We start from the raw sequence: 19,397 nt of genomic DNA on the forward strand, positions 1-19,397 counted from the left end.
GAAGTGAGTGAATCTAAACCAGATTAAGTTTTACAGTGGCATGAAAGGAATTATACATGTGGAGTTGCCCTAGTTTAACCACACTTCATGCTAATTAAAGTAGTCTATATAGAAGTTTTTTTCCACAGAGCAGTCTCCATTCGTGCAGCTACATTTTTAGCATCAGTGTAGACTCATGAATTCCTCCTTAGTGAATCCACTGAGGGCCTGGTGACATTTTTTTCACAGATGTTGTATGGAGAATCATGGCTTTTCAATGCCAGCCCTTGTTTTATTTGTTTAATTGGAATATTTTGTTCCCATGAAAAATGCAAACTTTTAATTATTATATTGAAATTATATCTATTATATTAGGAGCAGTTTAGCACCACAGCATATAAATGACATGCATTTGAGTCTTTATTAGACCAGTATTCAATGTACCTGCTTATACAGGCTTGGAGACTGGAAAACAGTGGATTGTTTCACTGTTTTTCTTGAATGTGGTGTGCCTTTCATTACAGATCAAGGTTTATCTCTGCCACCTTTCTTCAGCCATCTGATCATCAGTGACAGGCTGAATGAGCACCAGTAGATCTCCTGAAGGTGAGGAAAGTCCTGTCCAGAACAGGCAGAGAGGGGAAAAAAGGTTATGGTCCAAAAAGTGACAACAGACAGGATGCACAGATATTGAATATTCATGGTGTGATTTGGCTTCACCGTGTTGGAATTTCCTGAAACCACAAATGAGCTTTTTAAGAGTCCTTTTGATCTCTAAAATCTTTTTTCCTGCTTCAAGTAGCAAAGGATTCCCACTTAAACACCCAGAAGAGAGGTACTGCAGTACTCCCTCTTCTGCACTCACAGAATGGCTTTTTGGTGAGGGCTGTGATTTAGGCATGAGGATGTGAGAGTGTGTTTGTTTATGCTACCTCCTACAGCTTGTGGTTTTATTTATAGCAGGTGTTGCACCACCAAGCAATATCAATAATTCACAAACATCCCCCCCAACTCTCCAAGGCACAAAAAATGCTATTTTTTTCACATTAATTAGGCTCATATTTATAGAATTCCTTAACAGGTCTTTCTATGCTAAAAGGAGGAGGTGGCCTGAGGTTTTCCTCTTGCCTTGTTTTTAAAGAGCCCCCACTGTTACCCATTTCTGCAAGAGGCATTTTGCTTCATAGAATCACAGAGTCACAGAATGCCCTGAGTTGGAATTGACCCACAAAAATCGAGTCCAACTCCTGGACCTGCCCAAGACAACCCCAGGAGTCACACCCTGTCCCTGAGAGCATTGTCCAAACCCTCCTGGAGCTCTGGCAGCCTTGGGGCTGTGCCCACTGCCCTGGGGAGCCTGGGCAGTGCCAACCACCCTCTGGGGGAAGAACCTTTTCCTAATATTCAACCTAAACCTGCCTGACACAGCTCCAGCCATTCCTGGAGCCCTGTGGAACCCCACTAGTGACTGGTCTCTGTTTCTGTAGCTTTGTGTTTCACTTTAGAGCTGTTGCTCTCCCGTTCCCACGTCCACAGCTCCACACAAACATGTTTTAGCCATCAGAAGTTAGAAGCTCGTTCCCCTTGCAAGCTCATTTCCAGCTTCCCACCAGTGCTTTAGACCCGGTTTTGCTTTCCCCTGCTGCCACCACTGCATATTTTGCCCTTGGCCAGAGCAGCCCCTGTTGCCAGAGCTGCTCCCAGGTGGCCTCCTGACCAGAAGGATCAGTCCTGCCTGAGTGCAGCAGCCTCTCACCTCAGCAGGGGGAGTTTCTTACACGTCAGACCAAAGGGATGTCAAAAACCCCCCCTTCTTCCAGGGTTGGGGCTGTCTTTGCTTCACACGGGTTCATAAAGGATGCCAGTAGGGTTTCTGATATAAAAAAACGTGACAAAACCCCACAGCCTGCAGTGTTTGCCCTCATTTCCCTGCAGTTCCCGTGTGGCAGCACTGCCCGGTCTCACCACAGCTGCCCTCCCGTGATGCAGGAACAGGACTTGGCCATGGAATCTGATTTTGTAGAGAGGCAGCTGTGAATCTGAACACAAATTAAAACAACTCCAGGTGGAGTTTCACACATTTCAGGTGACAGGAGCAGCTGCACTGTCCTCTAATGTGCTTTGAGCTCTCAGGTGGAATCTGCTGCATTTGGGCTGCTGTAAGAACTGAGATATTCCTGTTTCTCTTTCTGGGTTATCCCACATGTATCTTGGTTTGGTGAAGCCTTTTCTAACCAATCCTTTGGGCCATTGATAAGTTTCTACCAGTGTAAAAAGACCAGTGTAATTTAAGGCATAAAATACCAGTGTAAAACTGAGATTTAGGGCCCAAATCACATCAAAAGACTCCGTGTCCTACCTTTAAATAAGGAGACATACAAAAGTGGCCAAGGGTCGTACAAAATTCTTAATTTGCTCAGATATTTTACATGATCAGTAGAGGAAAAAATGTACATATCAGTAAAAAAAAAAAAATCAAAATAAAACTGTGGAGGGATTTGTCACGTTTTAGTAACAGGAATTTTGCTGTCCCAGAGTGGGAATCTCGGCTCACGTGGGGAGCTGGGGGCTGTCACATCCCCTTTCCCCATCATAAGGCAAAACTGACCCTGAAAAACACACTGAGATCCACAAAAATGATGTAAATGAATAATTTATATTCAAAACCTCCCCCCCAGTGGAACAAACCCTGGAGGATTTGTCCAGGAGGCTCATTTAAAACAGAGGCTGAAGATGTGGCAGCTTTAGGATTCCCACACTTTGGCTTATTTTGGGGGGTTTTTACAGCTGTTTATGGGACATTTTTCCATTGGCTCTGAGGGAAAACACATAAAAAATACAAAACCCAAGGATGACTTGTGCAATTCCAGCCCAAATTCTCAGCTAAGGCAGTGAATTCCTTGCATTTGTGTTTCCAAAAAACGTGGATTTAAGAAGAAAATACGCAAAACTTTAAATGGCTCATTTGGTGATGTCATGAAAATTAATTTTGAAGTCTTCTGTGGCTTACAGTTTGATATCCAGTAATTTTGCTTTCCAAATGTTAATAAATGCTGGTTTGGTTTTCTTGTTGCAAATTGCTTTGGATTATAATAATTTGATCACAAATTCCGTCTTCTGTGGTAATTATTTCTGTGCAGGGTGCTGTATTTACCTTTATGGGTTTGGGTCCATCTCCCTTGAAGATTTTGCCCTTGGAAACTCGTTTTCATTCCTCTTTTTCTTCCAGTACTGCATTGCAGGACTCAAAGTGTTAATAAACACTTTGCAAAGCTACCTGTTTTTGTTCATTAGTTTTCTTTAATAGCTCTGAGTTACAAAAAACTAACACAGCATGTGAGACAAACAGCAGAGGTGCTCCAAATTCTTCAATAAATACTGTTATTTTCTGTGTTTCTTCCTGGCAGAATGTGAAGTCAACCAGGCAGGATCCTTGGCTTTTAAATTCTTTTCATCTGGGGTGTTGTTTCAGCCTCTGAGGAGCACTCTCCTGTTTAAAATGCCTTGCCTGTTGTTTGTAATTTTGCAGGACTGACATCTAAACCCTCATATATTTTTACAATGCCCATTCAAGCATTTTGCCACCTGACAGCCTCCCCTGATTATTGAGCTTTTTGTCTTGGTGAAAACCCTGTTAACTTTCTGTTCCACTCTGCCTTCAGTGTGATAAAGGATTAAAAGCATGATTTTTTTTCTGATGGTATTTTATACAATTTGAAAGCACTGCATACACAGTGCCAGGAAAGAAAAAAACCAAACCTGAGGGGAAAAAAAAGGTTAAATAATCCAGTTATTTTAAAAGAATTTTTACTTTTACTCTCTTTAATAATACTAATCACAAAGGCAGTGGGGAACTTTTCCCTGTGGTCCCTGTGGGACACTTAATGCTGTGTGGACATGTCCAGTGGAGGGCACTTGCTTGGAAATGTGGGGGAGGATGCTCTCAGGAGCTATTAACAGCCATCTGTTATAATAATCTGATTTATTTTTCAGCAGTTTTCAGTGGACAAGGTTGTGAACACCCTGACATAGTGACACATGTCAGACCCAGACAAGTGTCTCCCATCTGCTGCCTTGCTGGCCCGTAGGACATGTTAGGAAATATTAGAACATGGGGGGTTTTTCTGTCTAGTTTCCAGCTTCATTTCCAAATCTTGCATTATTTCCCAGCTGGGTCCACAGACAGCAAAAAAAAAAAAAAAAAAAGGAAAGAAGTAGCAGCCTTACTTAATATTCTTTCAATCTGCCCAGCCTAAAATCACCTCTCAGCATCGTGTGCCAGACTGATGATGCCTGAAATGGGAAGTGGAGGAGGGACAACCAACACAAAGCTTTCCTGGGTTCATTTCGACTCCCCCCAAGTCAAGAAAGGAATTTTGTCACTGAACTTTGAAGATTTTCTGCTGGGAAATAAAAAACTTCAGTATTGCCAGCGTTTGGGGTATGAGAAGGGTGAAATATCCATTAATTCCAATATTCTGGTTTGGGGTGGAACTTTCAGCTGAGGACTGCTGAGAATAGGTGTTATTTTATCCAGCTAGTTTGGAAAGCAGAAGGAAACATCATGTGTGTAAAGCAGCCCTGGATTATCAACCTGCCACAGGAGTAGATGTGGATGAGCACTGTTCTGTCAGACCTGGCAGTTCTGAGCACTTTGAACCTTTAAAATATGCTTTGCAACAGTAATCAACTACTAATTAAGTAATATGTTTGAAACAAAGTCCCAATTAAATATGCTATTTCTGCAGACTGGTATTTTTATATTTTTAATTCATTTAAATTCCCTTTTAATTTTTTTCATTACTTCTTTATTAGAATCTTGTCAGTTGTCATCAAATAAAGTACATAAGTGAGTCAGACCTGCTAATTAATTCTGTTGTTCTGTTTTTTCTTTTCAAATGACAATGAAATGAGATAATTATGAAATCTATTAATATATTTTTGTACAAAAAGTTGAATTGAATCATATTTACTAATAAAGCACACACTTGGCAGAAGAGATTCCCAAGTATTTTGAGGATTACAGACTCTAAATTTCATAGCAGTGAATCCAGTTAATGTAGGGTCCTACTTAATGTCTTGGGTCCTTTATAATTATTTTGCTATTACTATTATTATTATTTAGAGTTAAAATATATTAGTAATAAATAAATTTAACAGTAATACAACAAATATACAAATAACAAAATACAACAATATATAATAATAATAATGATAATAATATATATTATATGTTAATAAATAAAATACTAATACCTAATAATTTAATATAATAATTATGATTATATATGGATATATTTATGGGGTGTAGGAGTTGTGAATCTCCAAAGTGTGGAAGAGTCATCTTTATACAGACTACTACTAATAAATCCATATAATAATTTATCAATAAACATTAATGTATTAACAAATGATAATTTATTAATAAACAACAATTTATTAAGACATAATAACTTGTTAATAATAAATATTATTATTATTATTATTATTGAGATTCACAACTCCTACACCCCACATCAGGCAGACAAATAAATATGTTACATTAGCAGTGGCTATTTGGGTTCTTTGACTGAAACATGAGTTTTTAATAGAAAATGCTTATAATAAAATTATCTAAAAGTGGAAAACCAGAATAACTGGGGGTTTTCTGTCTCACTCTAGTTCACCCCATCTCTTTTTCTGTACTTTTTAAGAGGCAGTACAAAACTCCAGAGAAAACACACTATCCCCAAATTGTAGCCAGAAGAGACCATTAATTAACATCTTAAATCTAAATCTAAATTTAAAGCAGCCTTGGCTGACCTGAAAACGAAGTAATTTGTGACTTCCTGGCCATGTCAGACAGCAGTCAGCCCCCTCCTGAGGGAAGGGACCCCACCACACAGAAGGCTGACGTTGAGCTGTGCCACCAGGCAGCCTTGGACACTTTGCCCAGGAGGATTAAGGGCCTTGTCATGGCCAAAGCAGCCTTGACTTGGGGAGTTTTATTCAATTTATTGCCAACTAGTGCAAACTTTTGGTTAATGACTTGGACACTGAGGAATAAAACCCAAAACAATTTAACAAATATTTAGGTAAACAGGTTTTTTCCTCTCCCCCCAGCTCAGGTTCAGTGGATGTCCCCAGCAATGACTTCTTTCATGTGTCTCCTCACGTCTCCTCCCTTTTGTGGGTGGGGCTCTTTCTTAAATCTGTTGGAGCAACAGCTTACTTTCCTTTTATAATTGTTTCTTCATTATTTTGTTTGAGAAATATGCTGCTAGAGAGGAGATTTTTGTAGCTTTGTAGTCTGGACAACCCCAATAGCAGCTGCAGGAAGCAGAGAAAATGTCCAAGCTGTGGGAGCAACGGACCTGCAACCCCTGAGTCAAAGTGTCAGGGCACTCCATCGAATTGCAGTTTATTCCACGTGGGAAACCATGTTTGTGTGTGTTTTCTGCTTTCTGGGAAAGTATGAGAATATTACAATAAAAGAACATGTCAAAATAGGAACCTGCTTTAGCAGCTCTGTGATTTTTCAGGAGCTCGGAAATCAGTCCAAACATCCACCTGATTCTGCCTTCTGGAACAGCCAAAAGTTTGCAAATTTTATGAAACCTGTTCATAATAAAACAGGAGAGCAGATGCTAAGTACTTTTAAGTTGCCAGAAAATCCAAAAAAAAGGCAAATGACAAGAAGAAAAAGCACTTTTTCCAGGCTTGCACTGTGATTTTTTTTTTTTTGTTCCAGAGAAAGAAGGCACTGATAAATGAAACAATGAGCTTTGGAGGGAGCTGCTGCTCAAAGACAATTCAGCAGTGTTTTCCTGTCAGTATGTCAGGAGCAGGGACCACCTTACTGTTGCTGGTTTTGGCAAAGAAATCGGAGCTTTTCCAGGCTACAAGTGGCAGAATATCAAAATGTTACAACAGTCTCTCCCCAGAGATGATCAGGGGGTTCTTTCATTAATTAAAGATAATATGAATATACAGGATCCACAACTCAAATTTTACTTTGTAAAGAGTATAAGCTTGTTATTAGAAGTGCTGAGGATCAGGAGGACAAGGCTATTTTTTTTTGTCCTGACTCTGTTTCATTGTATGGCCTTGGGGCAAGTCAGTCCACATCTCTGCACCTCCATTTCCTCAGCAGCAGACTGGAGAAAACAAGAACTACCCCACTGGGCCACTGGAAGTCTGAATAGATCAGTATTTTTGAAAGAACAGAGACTGGCATATAGAACTTATTATGTAAGTGTGAAGTAATAAAATGCAGACTGTGATCAGACCTGTCACTGCTCATTTTCTGTTATATGCCCCCAGGAACAAATGAACTGTGAGTGAAAGCTGAAATATTCCAACATTACCTCTGAACAACCACTGGAAAATGGAACAATACTTATTTCAGATTCTAACCTATATTACCATCCCCTCAATCATTTTTATGTACATTCTTACATAGTGCATTGCAGCTTGACTCCTGCCTTTTTTGGCTCCCATTCTAAAAGGCTTGTTTTGTCCTTTTGCCCATTGTCTCCTAGTTTTTCTCTCCTAAAAACTTTATTCTATTGCCCTTCATATCTGCAGAGTTTACACTTGCAAGCTTTTCTGCAATCACCTGAAGCCCATGACTCCGTATTACCCTCTGTGTTTTTCCTAATCCAGCCTTTCCCTATTGATTTCCACTCTCCAGTGGCTATTTTTGGCACATGGCTTTTGGCTCCAGCTGCTCTGAGTGTGTTGTTAATGCATAATGCATGTTTGTCCATCATCCTAAAGGCTGGGTGCACATCCTGCTGTTTTTCTTTTCTGATTGCCTGTACACACTGTACTTGTCCAGGTGGTGTGTTTAAGAAGTGTGTATTTGTCGTGGGAATGACATGTGATGTGAGGCATTTTCCAGCCCTGCTCAGTGTTTGGCTGCCAAGTATCTTTGGGAATGAAAGGATTGCTAATCAATGCTATAAATAGAAGAATAAATGCTCTATGTGGAAGCAGGAGGAGAACGTAGAGATCCTGATTTTTGAGTGATAATCCAGTCCCTTCAACCTTAATGCAGTTCCAGCAATGTCATCACTGCAGATGACATTGGCCAGGGAGTAAAATCAGGGAGAATCAGACCCTTGCTTTACAGAAAGGTGCTGCAACATCCAGCTTTTTCAGGAGAATATTTCCTGTAACACCTGTATATCCAGGCCTGAGCTGTGCTTTGGGATGCCTGCCAGCTTCCAGGAACACAAATCCTTGGGACTTGTACCATTGGCAGCACAGGCTGGGTCAGCTGCTGTTTGTGGTCAGTGTGCTCTGCTTGGGTCAGTCCTGCTTGGGTCAGTCCTAGGCCCTTTCTGTGGCTCATCCTGGGGGAGCACTTATCTGAGATTGAGTGACAACAATGAGCTGCACTTTGTCCCTCTGATGGCCTTATTTCTGTTTTAATCAGCGCTGCTTTCACCTCCGTGACTGTTTTATGGAGTGAAAACCCCAGTGTTTAGCACAATTTGAGATCTTTTATGTTACCCATATATATCCTTCACAGTGATGTTGTCAGGCCCTAATGCTTCAGGCCATCTCTTTCCTTAGGTAGTCTCTGCTCCAGGAGAATGTTTCCTTCCAAAGCAAGCATCAGGATGACTGGAAAAGGGATCCCATGTGCAGTGACGGTGACCAAGGCAGAGTATTAATTACTCAGCCTTCCTAAACCACCTGAGCCCAGGCCTTGCTTCAATACCATTTCTATAACCCACAGAGCAAAGGCTACAGATATAAATGAAACAGCCTTTGAGCACAGGATAAGGTTTCACCTTTGGACCAGGCAAATCACAGGCAGTAAATGGGTAAATGTAAATGCTTGCCTGCACATTTGTGTTTGTGCCTCTCAGTGATGGCACTGACACAGACACAGCATGGCAGGTACAAACATCACTGTGGCACCATGTTCCTAGGAAATGGGGGAGAGGGGGAGTGGGAGAGGGCTACTTAGACATACTTCATAGTGGCTTCCTACTCGAACCAGCAGACAATGCCACAACCCACACAGAAAAATGTGCGCTGTATTTGAATCTGAAATTCAAATTATTTCAGCTAATAGTGTAAGCTTTTAGCTGATCTATGCCCATCTGACTGGAGTCACAGCACCCTCCTGCCATGTGGGGGGAGCCTGTTTTAGTCACAGTGGTGGGTACGAGCACAGAAATTGCTGCTATGGGCAGGCTCCAGTGCAGGATGAATTCCTGCCTCGCCCTCGGCACTCACAACAGAAGCTCACAGAGTGGTTCCACTCTGTATGCAGCGGGGAGGAGAAGATCCTATTAAGCGTAGCAGGTTTTTTCCTGTGAGTTTCAGTGCTGTAATTCCTGACCTCAGCACTCCAAGGAATTCTCCTGCTCAGAGCACGGCAGGGTTGGATCCGGCGGTCACTCCTCCTCAGGGCCCATCTCCGCTGCTCCTGCTGCCAGCACCCCCACGGGCCACAGGGACCGGGAGAAGTGGCACGTCTGTCACTGCCTCCCCAGGTGACAGCACACATCCCTTTCCTCCCAGCACACATCCCTTTCCTCACAGCACACATCCCTTTCCTCCCGTGCACTGCCAGCTCCCGACTGGAGTTCTGGCACTGAGCAAACGGCAGCTCCCGGCAGGACTCCTTCCCTCTCCGCGCACCAATATCCGCCAGGAAGAGCAGCCTGATTTATCACCACTGCAGGCTGCCTTTTCAAGGAGTCCCAGATTTCCCTAGCTTTGCTTTTCCTATCTTTAGAGGGCCCTGGGGCCTCTCCCACACTCGCTGGTTGTCCCACCTGAGCCCGAGCCGGGATGGGGCAGCGAGGGCCAGCGGCTCCCCAGGGATGTGTGACAGGGCACTGTGGGACCCGCTCCACGGCACCCAACAGGGCCAGGGAGGGTGGCCAGGCCCAGGCACAAGCCCCATCCACAAGGCTCATCGTGGTGATGAGGCAGGCCAGGCTCAGGCTCAGCGATGGCAGGGCTGTGGGCATGGGGATGGGCTGAGGCTTGGCCCTGTAGGCCTGGCTTAGCAGGGCTTGTAGCTGGGCAGGGTTGTGGGGAGCTGGAGACCAGCCCTGCTGCAGCATCACCAGGACAGGGGCCAAAACCGGTCCTGAGGGGGCTGAAATGGACAATGCCAGGACAGATGGCCACAGTCCTGGGCCATGGTGACCCCCCTCTGGGGGCCTGGCATGTACAGTCAGGACTGGTGATGCTCTTGAGGCCCCATCAGCTGGCAAGGACTGTTCAGGGCCTTAAAATGTCAGAAAAAGCCTCAGTGCATCCATTATGCACCTTCAAACCTTCTCACATCATCCAGGTCTAATTAAAGTTCCTACTGGTGGTATGGCAAGACAGAGCTAGGTGTGTATGTGATAGTATCACCAAAAAAAGGAGATGAGTGACTTGTCCTGGTAGACAGGACTGAGTAAATCTGGGGTGGTGGGAAAAAGTAGTAGCAAAAGTAGCAAAAAAAAAAAGTAGTAGCAAAGTTCTGGCAAAGCTGTCCCTTTATATATAAGCCCATGTCAGAAAGAAATGTCAGTCACCCGTTTTGGACCAATCTGTGATTTTCAAATGCATCTTTATTGATAGGTTGATTAAGCTCTAGTCTGAACTTTATTTTACAAGAACCTGCAGCTAACCAACACAAAAAATTACCATCATTACCTCATACAATACCGGACTAGCACAAAAACAGAAGTAAATGCCACAATCCAGTTAAAAGAACTGTTAAAAGAACTAAACTGTAAACTCTACATGTAACAAACAGCTGTGATTAGTCCCACATGTCATTTATAAACCCAGCAGCGGGAGGGGAGGTCTGAACACAAAACCAAGCACCCCAGATGCCAACTCCTTCTCCCCTGAGCGTGCTTGGCAGTCCACACATGGACAAGTGGGACAGCAGCAGAGAGATGCACACCAGCTGCCTGTCTCCTGTCTTTTACCCTAGAAAGCTCCCTGGGTCTGTTCTCTGCTTCAGAACATTCAGAACTTCCTAAAACATGATACGGACTTGCACCCAAAGGATGTGAAGAGAGCCTGGTAGTTGAAGGGGAGTGGGTCTAAAAGAGAGGACTGAGCAGTGCAAGCAGAAAACTGAAGTTACCCAAGTTGGCAGTAGGTACAACTCATCCAAACACATTTATTCCAGATGGATGGAACAGCAAACCTGAAGTTCAGGGTTGTAACACTGGGGATATGACACCCCCCATTTCATCTTCTGCTCCCTCGTTTTCTGTCTGCCCGTTATGACCAGTCCTTCTACATCCTTTGTGCTTCCTCCCTTCTCTCCCACTCTTCTGCTACTTTCCATTGCCCACCGGGAGCAACCCTCCTGCCCCTCTGCACTGCCTTCCCTGACCTTCCCACAGTTCTGCCAGTGACTCCCCCTTGACACTCCCTTGAGCTCTTCTGCCTCATGCACCTCTGCATAACAACACTCACAGAAGGCTGAACCTGATTTCCTGTTTCCCACAATCAGAGGAGCACTCCTCTTGATTTCTCATTCATGAGGAACACAGGGATCTGGGATCTAACTTTATAAACAATAGAGCAAACACCTTCAACTTATTGTGGAGTCTGCCTGTGTTCTTCATCCTTCTTGCCTTTTCCTCCCTCTTTGTCCCTCTCTTAAATGTAGGAATGTTTACAGTAATTCAGGTCTAGTTCTCTGATTTCTAGATGAGACCCCAGAATTTTCCTGAAAGTCAGCTCACTCTCCAAAACCCATTCCTTCATCACAGTTATGGCAGTTATGGGAAAATCTGCTGTTTGTGCCACTGGGAAGAAAACTGCTTTGGCATGACAGCATAAGGCTTGCACAGGACATCACCCACCTGGCACCTTTCTAAGAACAACACTGGTTTAAAATAAAATAATTAAAAAAAAAAAATCTACAGATAATCTATTCCCCTTCAAGTCTAAAAGAACCTCTCCTGTGGCAAAGAGTGGCACCATTATCCAATCACAAAAAGCCAGCAAAACACACGTGGCAGTGACTGATTTCTTCCACTTGTGCATGTGGTACAAGGGCTGTACAGGGATGAGAGGCTGAAGGGAAGGCTAAACCCACAGGACTTCTGCCATCCTCAGATCTGCAGAAGACTGCTACAAGGACAACACTGAGAGATAATTTTGTGTGTTCATCAATAACAAGACCACTAGTAGTTAGTTGTCTTAATGCACAGCAAGGGAGACTAAAGTTAGGATACCAGGAAAAGCAATCTCACTTGCAGGCTAGCTAGGAACTGAACAATCAATCTCAGCAGCCTCCAGGGTCTTCCTCAGGGAAGTTCAGTAAGAACAAGTGTGATGAGCAGCCATGGTGGACATGTTTGGTGTACTCAGTCCTGTCTCAGAGCTGGTGGGGGCTAGTCCTTCTCTTGAGGTCCTTCCTAGCCCTGTGCTTATGAGTTTATCAGTTGACTTCATTGAAAAGAACAAAACGGCCATCTCTGATTTTTCTGTCCAGCAGTTGCAATTAAAGCAACAAAGGGAAAAAAAAAACCTTAAAAAATCCTTCCTTCCTTTCCCCAACATTCATGTCTCACAGCTGAGGAGTTCCCAGCCCTCAGAGTTAGCCTTTCTAATACTGGTGGACAGAGTCAGCCCTTCTAATACTGATGGAAGTGATGGGAAACACAATACCCTTGGAACAATTCACATGCAGCAGGTGGAGTGAGGACTGTCAGCACAGGGCAGCCTTGTGAGAGCAGAGTGAAGTATTCCACAGCTCACTGAATGCTCACAGCAGCGTGGCTCATGCCATGGGCAAGACATGACAGGGTCAGTGTACAATACATGGCATGCCTTCTTCATCCAGTGAACGGGTTACGTGGGAATGGCCATCCTGCCCAGTCACTCTCCTGGAGCTTCCCCACACTGCCTTGTCCAGCAGCCTCCAGCACTAGCTAACTACTTCCAGCTGTGGCAAGGGAAGAACTGTGAACAGTGGAGTCTCCCCATCCCTCAGCATGGAACCCCTTGTTAGTCTTCCAGTCCACCCCGTCCCCCTCCCCTCCCTCCCTTGATTTAAAAAACAATGGTTATAATTAATGCGTGGAAGTTGATGACAGTGTGCACGGTGGTTCACTTCCAGTTCTCTTTCCCTCTTCTCATGCATCCTCCTCCTGCCTCTCCAACAACCCCCTCCCCTGCCAATCCACTCCATCAGTCCATCCACCCTGCAGGCCTGGGGGGCTGCTGCTCACTTGCCATAGACGCTCTCGTCACTGTAGGCCACGTACAGAAAATAGTCCTCCTCGTGGTTATCCTGCAAGGGGGCAAAGGGACAAAGTAACAAACCAGAGCCCTGGAACTCACCACATGTGAAAAAGCCCAACCCAGAGGTCACTGTAACTAAAGGGCATAACCTCTCTTTCACTGTTTCTCCTCGTTCACATTGAAGGCTTCGCTTCCCAACTCCCTCTCTCTGGTCACAGCTCTGCTTCCAAGTGCAGGCACGACACATATCTGGGCACAGTGAATTTACTTGAAGAGCCATATGGAGAGGAGAGACTTGGCAGGCTTTAAACAAGTCAAAAAGTCACCTCTAGATGGTATTTTTAATTTTTCAGAACACTTTGACATGTGGCTGCATTTCTCCGTCCTGTTTTACAGGCAGACAGTAGAGCCGAGACGTTCAGTGATTACACTGACACAAAAAGTCTGTCAGTCTCAGTTCTGGACAGTCAGACAGCTTCCTCTGACGTGTTCAGACTTGGAAAACTCCCTGCCTTATCTTTTATTATCTTCATCACTCCACACACTGAGGAACAGTCCAGTGATTGTCAAAGGGTGACAGGTCAGACAAGGCTCACAGCACCACGCTGCAGCTCTCTTATTAAAACACACTAACACAGCAGAAGGAGAAATCAAGGAGAAATCAATGCAGGCTGCAAATCACCCATGACATAGTGGCTGTATAACTAAGGGACATTCCTCTGATGGGCACTGAATATGCCTTTAAGGTCGATCAAATAACAGTGCTCAGCAGAAACAGCAGGCAGCAACGTTCACAGCATCCCACATAGTCCTTACTTACACAGCATAAGCAATGAAAAACTAATTCTAAGCAAAGAATAAGTGTTCCTTAAGAACCTATTTATAGACAGTTGGTTGCCCAGTGATATTGTGTCCTTTTACTGGCTGAAAGGAAATCTCCTTTGTATAAACAGGAAAGCCAGGGCCTATGTTCTGCCCCCTCCCTGCCCCAGACACAATCCTTCCCGTGAAATATAAACTGGTTTATTTCCATACTTTGTCAAAACAGCAGGACCAACACGTTGCTGGGGCAACAACTCCCCACAACCCTTTCAAACAGCAAACAATCATTTGAATTGATAAGGCTCCCCAGGCTCCCAATTGTGGGATGGAACTTCCCTGGACAGATGATGGGATACAGCTCAGGGCAAGAGGGTCCATGTTCAAGCACCTGTGACCAAGCTGAACCCACTGCCAGCTGAGCAGTGCATTCCTCTGGAAACTCCAACAAAAGGTGAGAGGAAGGGGCCAGACTTACCTCGTAGAGCTGGCCCATGGTAGCACTGGTGGGAGGGATGGTATTATTGACAAAGAAGAACAGGGCATCTTCTGGCCTCAGGTGGATCCGCTTTCGGATTAAGAAGTAGAATTGACCAACTGAAGAGGAACAGAGAAGGCCTTAGATGCAGAAACAATGTTGGTTGGGTTTTTTGTTTGCTTGGTTGGTGGGGTTTTTGTTTTGGTTTGGGGTTCTTTTGTTTTGTTGTTGCTGTTTCTTTTTTGTTTTTTAACCCTAACCCTGGTTGTTTTCTTTTGGTGGTGGAAGGCACATGCTGTATATAGAAAGTAGGGGAAAATGAACTGTGCAGGGCACAAAAAAGCAGTAAAAGCAAGCAGTTACTTCATCACATCAGCAGCCAATCCACTGGGAGCTGGCAGGTTCTCAGGTACACACCTCATGCCACGTACCCTGTAAATCCACACCATACTATGGTATGAAATGCTCTACTGAGGGGATTGGTGGGAAGACCCTTAACTAGCTTAACCTTTAAATCCCACAGATCAAAGACACCTTAGGGAATTTAGCCTTGGTGCACATGGTCATACCACTCCTAAAAAAAAAATTATCCTTGCTATTTGCTCTAACTGTGTTGCACAAGAAAGTATTTCACAGTCCATTCCACACTGCAAAAAGGAGAAATGCTGTTCTTTTAACTCATTCAGGTTCTTCAAAGAAAACCAGTGTAATCACACACAAAATCACCGTGACCATTCAGAACAGGAACTTTGCAGCTATGACTCTAACCACAGGGGTGGAAAAGGATGGGACTATTTCAAGAACCTGTCTCTTCCTGCAACAAGAATACAGCCTCTGGCAACTCTGGTCATCACTGGCTGATGATTATGCTGCTGCCCATGATACACATTTCAGCCATGGTCAGAACTCAGCTGTGACACGGCCATGGCAGCCAAGGCAGTGGGACACCTCATGGAATTCTCCATCTTGCAATCCAGCTGGAAGGTACATAAATCCAACAAGGACAGCAGGTGAAATGGGGTAGTGATGAGATGCTGAGCCTGTCTGGATGTTTTCTTTGTGCTGATCATAGAGTAAAAAGCACTTCTGAGGCTTTCTCGCTGAAAATCAGGAAGAAAGGAGGTGAACATTGTTACCTGTGAGGTCAGAAGGCACGAGATACTTCCTTTTGTCCAGGTCAGGTACTCTGGCTTTTGGTGCTTTTTCCACAATTACCTGGAGGAAGAGAGAGAGAGAGTGAGAAAAAGCAAGAAAACAAACATGAATATCATAAAACAAAATGGTCCAAAAAGCATCAGTGGATATTATCCTTTGATGGTGCTACCAGGCCTTTAGCTATTTATTTAATCCATAACAAATACACAGCATTAAGGAACAGACAGGTGAGAAGATGACATAAAATCACTAACAGTAGCTGTCCTGGGAGCCCAGGACTGCAGCAGTAAGCACAGTGAGTGAAAAAAGGAGTCCAGCACAGACATAAAAATAAACCATAATGGCTGAGAAAAAAAAAAATCAGGACACCTTGATGTTCCCAATTCAGGTTAATTTTGTATGAAGTAGCTGTCAGGAGGCCAATACACGAACACAAGAAGTATCACAAGTAACTTAAACTTTCCAGGTTACAGTTCCAAACTGCCTTGCACAAAATCAGCCCTACTCCCAGTAGTCCCACATCCTAATTTCTACTTTCACCAATACCAAGGGCTCTAGAATGAAGAATTAAAGACAAACTACAGCTCATTGGGGAATTTATTTTAAAAATCTCCAGTTCCTCATTAGGTATCTTCTGCTCTGATATTCATATCCTGTAAATGGATATTATAGTGGATAATAATACGGATATTATCCACACCTCATACAGCTATGGACATTTCCTTATTTATATAAATATCTAATAATTAAACCCAGCCTACCATCTGGGCAACTGGACCCACAGAGACCTCTGACACAAACCACTAATCTTCATTATACTCTGATGTCATAATATAGAAAAATATGAAGCTCAACAGCCTTAAGGTCAAACAGAACAAGAGACCTTCTACTGCAAGTTAATTTTTGTTAGCAGAGCTAGGCAAATATTTACCTCAGAAGCAAGAAGTATTCCAAAGTGACCTGACCTCCTTCCACTGGAACCTCTGGGACTACTGGGCTTGTGCAGAAAAAAATTGCAGGTTTCATTTTTTTGTTGTTGTTGTGATATGTATTTTTAAACTGGTCAGAGTTCATGATTCCATCTGTGTGGCCTGCTGTTCTGCAGGGGCCATTTTGACCATGCAAACTAAATCTTAAAGCTGGATTTTACGAACTTCCTCAACTTTTTAATTCTGTTAGACCCTGTAATTGTAAATACTCCAACTGAGACACTGTGGGACTAATTCCTAAGGGTTCCGTGCTCCCACAGATCCCAGCCTGGACATCTCTTGCCTGTGCTCCATTTGAGTGTGGCCAACACAGTCAAATCCCCTGAAATTTCCAAGTTTGATTTCAAAATAGAAACACAGTTGTCTCTGCTACTTCAAGGATTTCAAGTACCTAAATTAGAACAAGGTATTCAAGCTCTTTCAGGCAGTTTGTGGTACAGGACGTGCATTTCTGTGCAAGATGCAGTTGGTAAATGCCTCGAAGGAATGACAGTTCCACAATCTCACTCAACAGGAGGACTTTGCACATTTTTTTTTTTACCAGCACATCCAACCAGGTAGTATCTAACACAATAAACTGCAGTGGAGAGAAACTTTTAGCACTTGCCCCCAATTAAAAAAATGACTGGCAAGCAGAACCGCCCTGACTCAGGGTGGCTTGGTCACCAGATGATAAAGGAGAACAAGTCATGCCTATGAGGAAGAGGTGAGAGTGTTGCTGGGGTTTCTAAGCCCCTATGGAAGATTTAGGGAAGATTTAACTCAGATCACCACCGAGCTTAAGAGAGATCTCCCTCCTGCAAAGAGGCAGGGAAGGAGTGGAGGTGCCCTGCTAATCTGGCAACTGTAGCCAGCGTGCCTGATAACGCAGGTTATCTCTTCTGAAGCACTAAACCCTCCACATACACACAAAAAAACCCCTACAAAGATAATCCAGAGGGCAGATATAGATTATCTGTGCCTCTGCTGCTGAGTGGTGACTGTGGTAATGCAGGGCCGTGCCAACAGTAAAATCTCAGCACAGTGCTGAGATGTATCAGGGCACTGCAGTGTGGGCAGCCAAAGCAGTGACATCCACAAGGATCCTGCTGTCAGGAAGGGCAGAACAGGCTGCTGCATCCATTTGCTTCCTATGCAGCTCTGACTACAGGCTACCCTTAATAATTCCCCCCTGGGCCTTGCCATGCAGCATTTCCATCTAACCTTAACTACAGCACACCTTGTTATTTTGGTCCTGGTTTTCTTAATAAAGGGCTGATGATGCCCCCCTGTCTTGACCTCCTTTACCTCTTGCCAGACCAGGCCTGGTCCTGGGCTCTTCCAGAGACGCTTATCATGGCCTGCTGCACAACCTGCCATGTTAATCCTCGATTTACAGCCTGTCTCACTTCAGACCTCGCAGGTCCTCACCATGAGACACCAAACCACACACATTTCACTACTGATTTACTCAACCTGCTGTGCCATGGCAGGCATCCCATAACCAAATGCACCCAAATACTGACTTCCAAACACTTGTTTCAAGTCCAGTTGAGGGTCACTTCCAAGATAAAAAATATGCTGTTAGCCTGTAGGGAAAACATGGGGGTTTAGTAGCTGTTCCCCCTTGTCCTTAGTTTTACAGGGGTGTCTAAGTATTTTTGGCATGCAGTAAATCTAGGGCAGACTTCTCCAGTGGGGATGGAAAAGAAAAGACATTTGCAATAGGTTTATTAAAAAGGAAAAAAAAAGAACAAACCAACCCAAACACGACTAATTAGATTTGTCATTTCTTTTTTTTTTTCTCCCTCAATTATTGTTAATAATTATAAAGGCAGAAGTTTTCCACAGGCACGGCAATGGGGAATGAGGAAGCAAAGTTTGGCTGGATGACCTTGCATTCTGAGGGACATTTTGTCCACTGGGGCGCAAAAAGATTGAGAAGTATAATTTTTTTGCTCAACGCAAAGGAAAAGAACAAAGCAAGAATATATTGAAAAGACAAGCCAGGAGGCAGTAAAATAAAAATACAGGGAAATACGAGATGACACGGACACAGATGATGTTCCCTACGATGGATTAACCCACTCATTGTTCTCCTCCATTTTCACAGACCAGGATAAGCTCCTTCCCCGCTCATCAACACCACGCAGGAAAAGACGGGCAGCGTCTTCCCCGCCGAGTCATTGCGGCCCCCCCCAAAAAAGGTGCATTACCCCCACACCCCCAGCGCGGAGGAGGCCACCCCGCAGGGAGGGGCGGCCGGGACGCGGGTCCGGCCATGGGCAGCACCGAGCGCCTCCCGCCGCGTTACACAGCGCTCCGGGCGGGCCGGCAGCGAGGACAAAGGCGGGCCCGGCGCGCACTCACGGGCACTCTGTCCGGGTACTTCTTGCGGATCTTCTCGCCCTCCTTTTTCCGGTACTCGAACGGGTGATCCTCCTTGTACTGGAACTTCATGGTGCCGGGCTGGGCTGGGCTCTGCCTCCGCTCCGAGCGCTGCGCCGGCTCCGGCCCTGCCCGCGGCCGCCCCGCCCCGCCCGCACGGTGACGTCACGGCGGCACCGCCCCGCCCCGTGACGTCACGGGGAGGAGCCCCCGCTGCGGCCGGGCTGTGCCGCCGAGAGCTGTGACGTCACGGGGAGGTGCCCCGCCGGGCGCTGTGACGTCACGAGGGAGGTGCCCCACAGAGCTCTGTGACGGGAGGTCCCCCTTTGCTGCTGTGACGTCATAGGGAGATGCCCCTCTTCTGCTGTGATGTCACAGAGAAGTCCCTCTTTGCTGCT

The 19,397-nt window shown here is 44.7% G+C and overlaps 2 protein-coding genes across 3 annotated transcripts in view; both read right to left on the reverse strand.

Annotated features, from left to right (window-relative positions):
• Nucleotides 1-19,397, reverse strand: part of SPX (spexin hormone) — a 288,585-nt gene that overhangs the window by 43,150 nt on the left and 226,038 nt on the right. The window lies entirely within an intron of this gene.
• On the reverse strand, nt 226-19,157 carry LOC127463268 (gamma-aminobutyric acid receptor-associated protein-like 1). Of its 2 annotated transcripts, none has more exons than XM_051772524.1 (4): nt 18,982-19,157; nt 15,625-15,703; nt 14,489-14,607; nt 226-597 (listed from the first exon to the last, which is right to left on the reverse strand). In XM_051772524.1, the coding sequence occupies exons 1-4, from the start codon at nt 19,069-19,071 to the stop codon at nt 505-507; spliced, it is 381 nt and encodes a 126-aa protein (XP_051628484.1). In that variant the 5' UTR covers nt 19,072-19,157; the 3' UTR covers nt 226-504. The 2 variants fall into 2 exon arrangements, with proteins under 2 accessions (XP_051628484.1, XP_051628483.1); XM_051772523.1 differs by lacking the exon at nt 226-597 and adding an exon at nt 10,530-13,240 and having other exon boundaries at nt 18,982-19,154.

This window comes from Manacus candei, unplaced genomic scaffold (genome assembly GCF_025592945.1).
Source record: "Manacus candei isolate 608988 ecotype Guabito, Panama unplaced genomic scaffold, ASM2559294v1 h1tg000153l, whole genome shotgun sequence".
Classification (NCBI taxonomy): Eukaryota; Metazoa; Chordata; class Aves; order Passeriformes; family Pipridae; genus Manacus; species Manacus candei.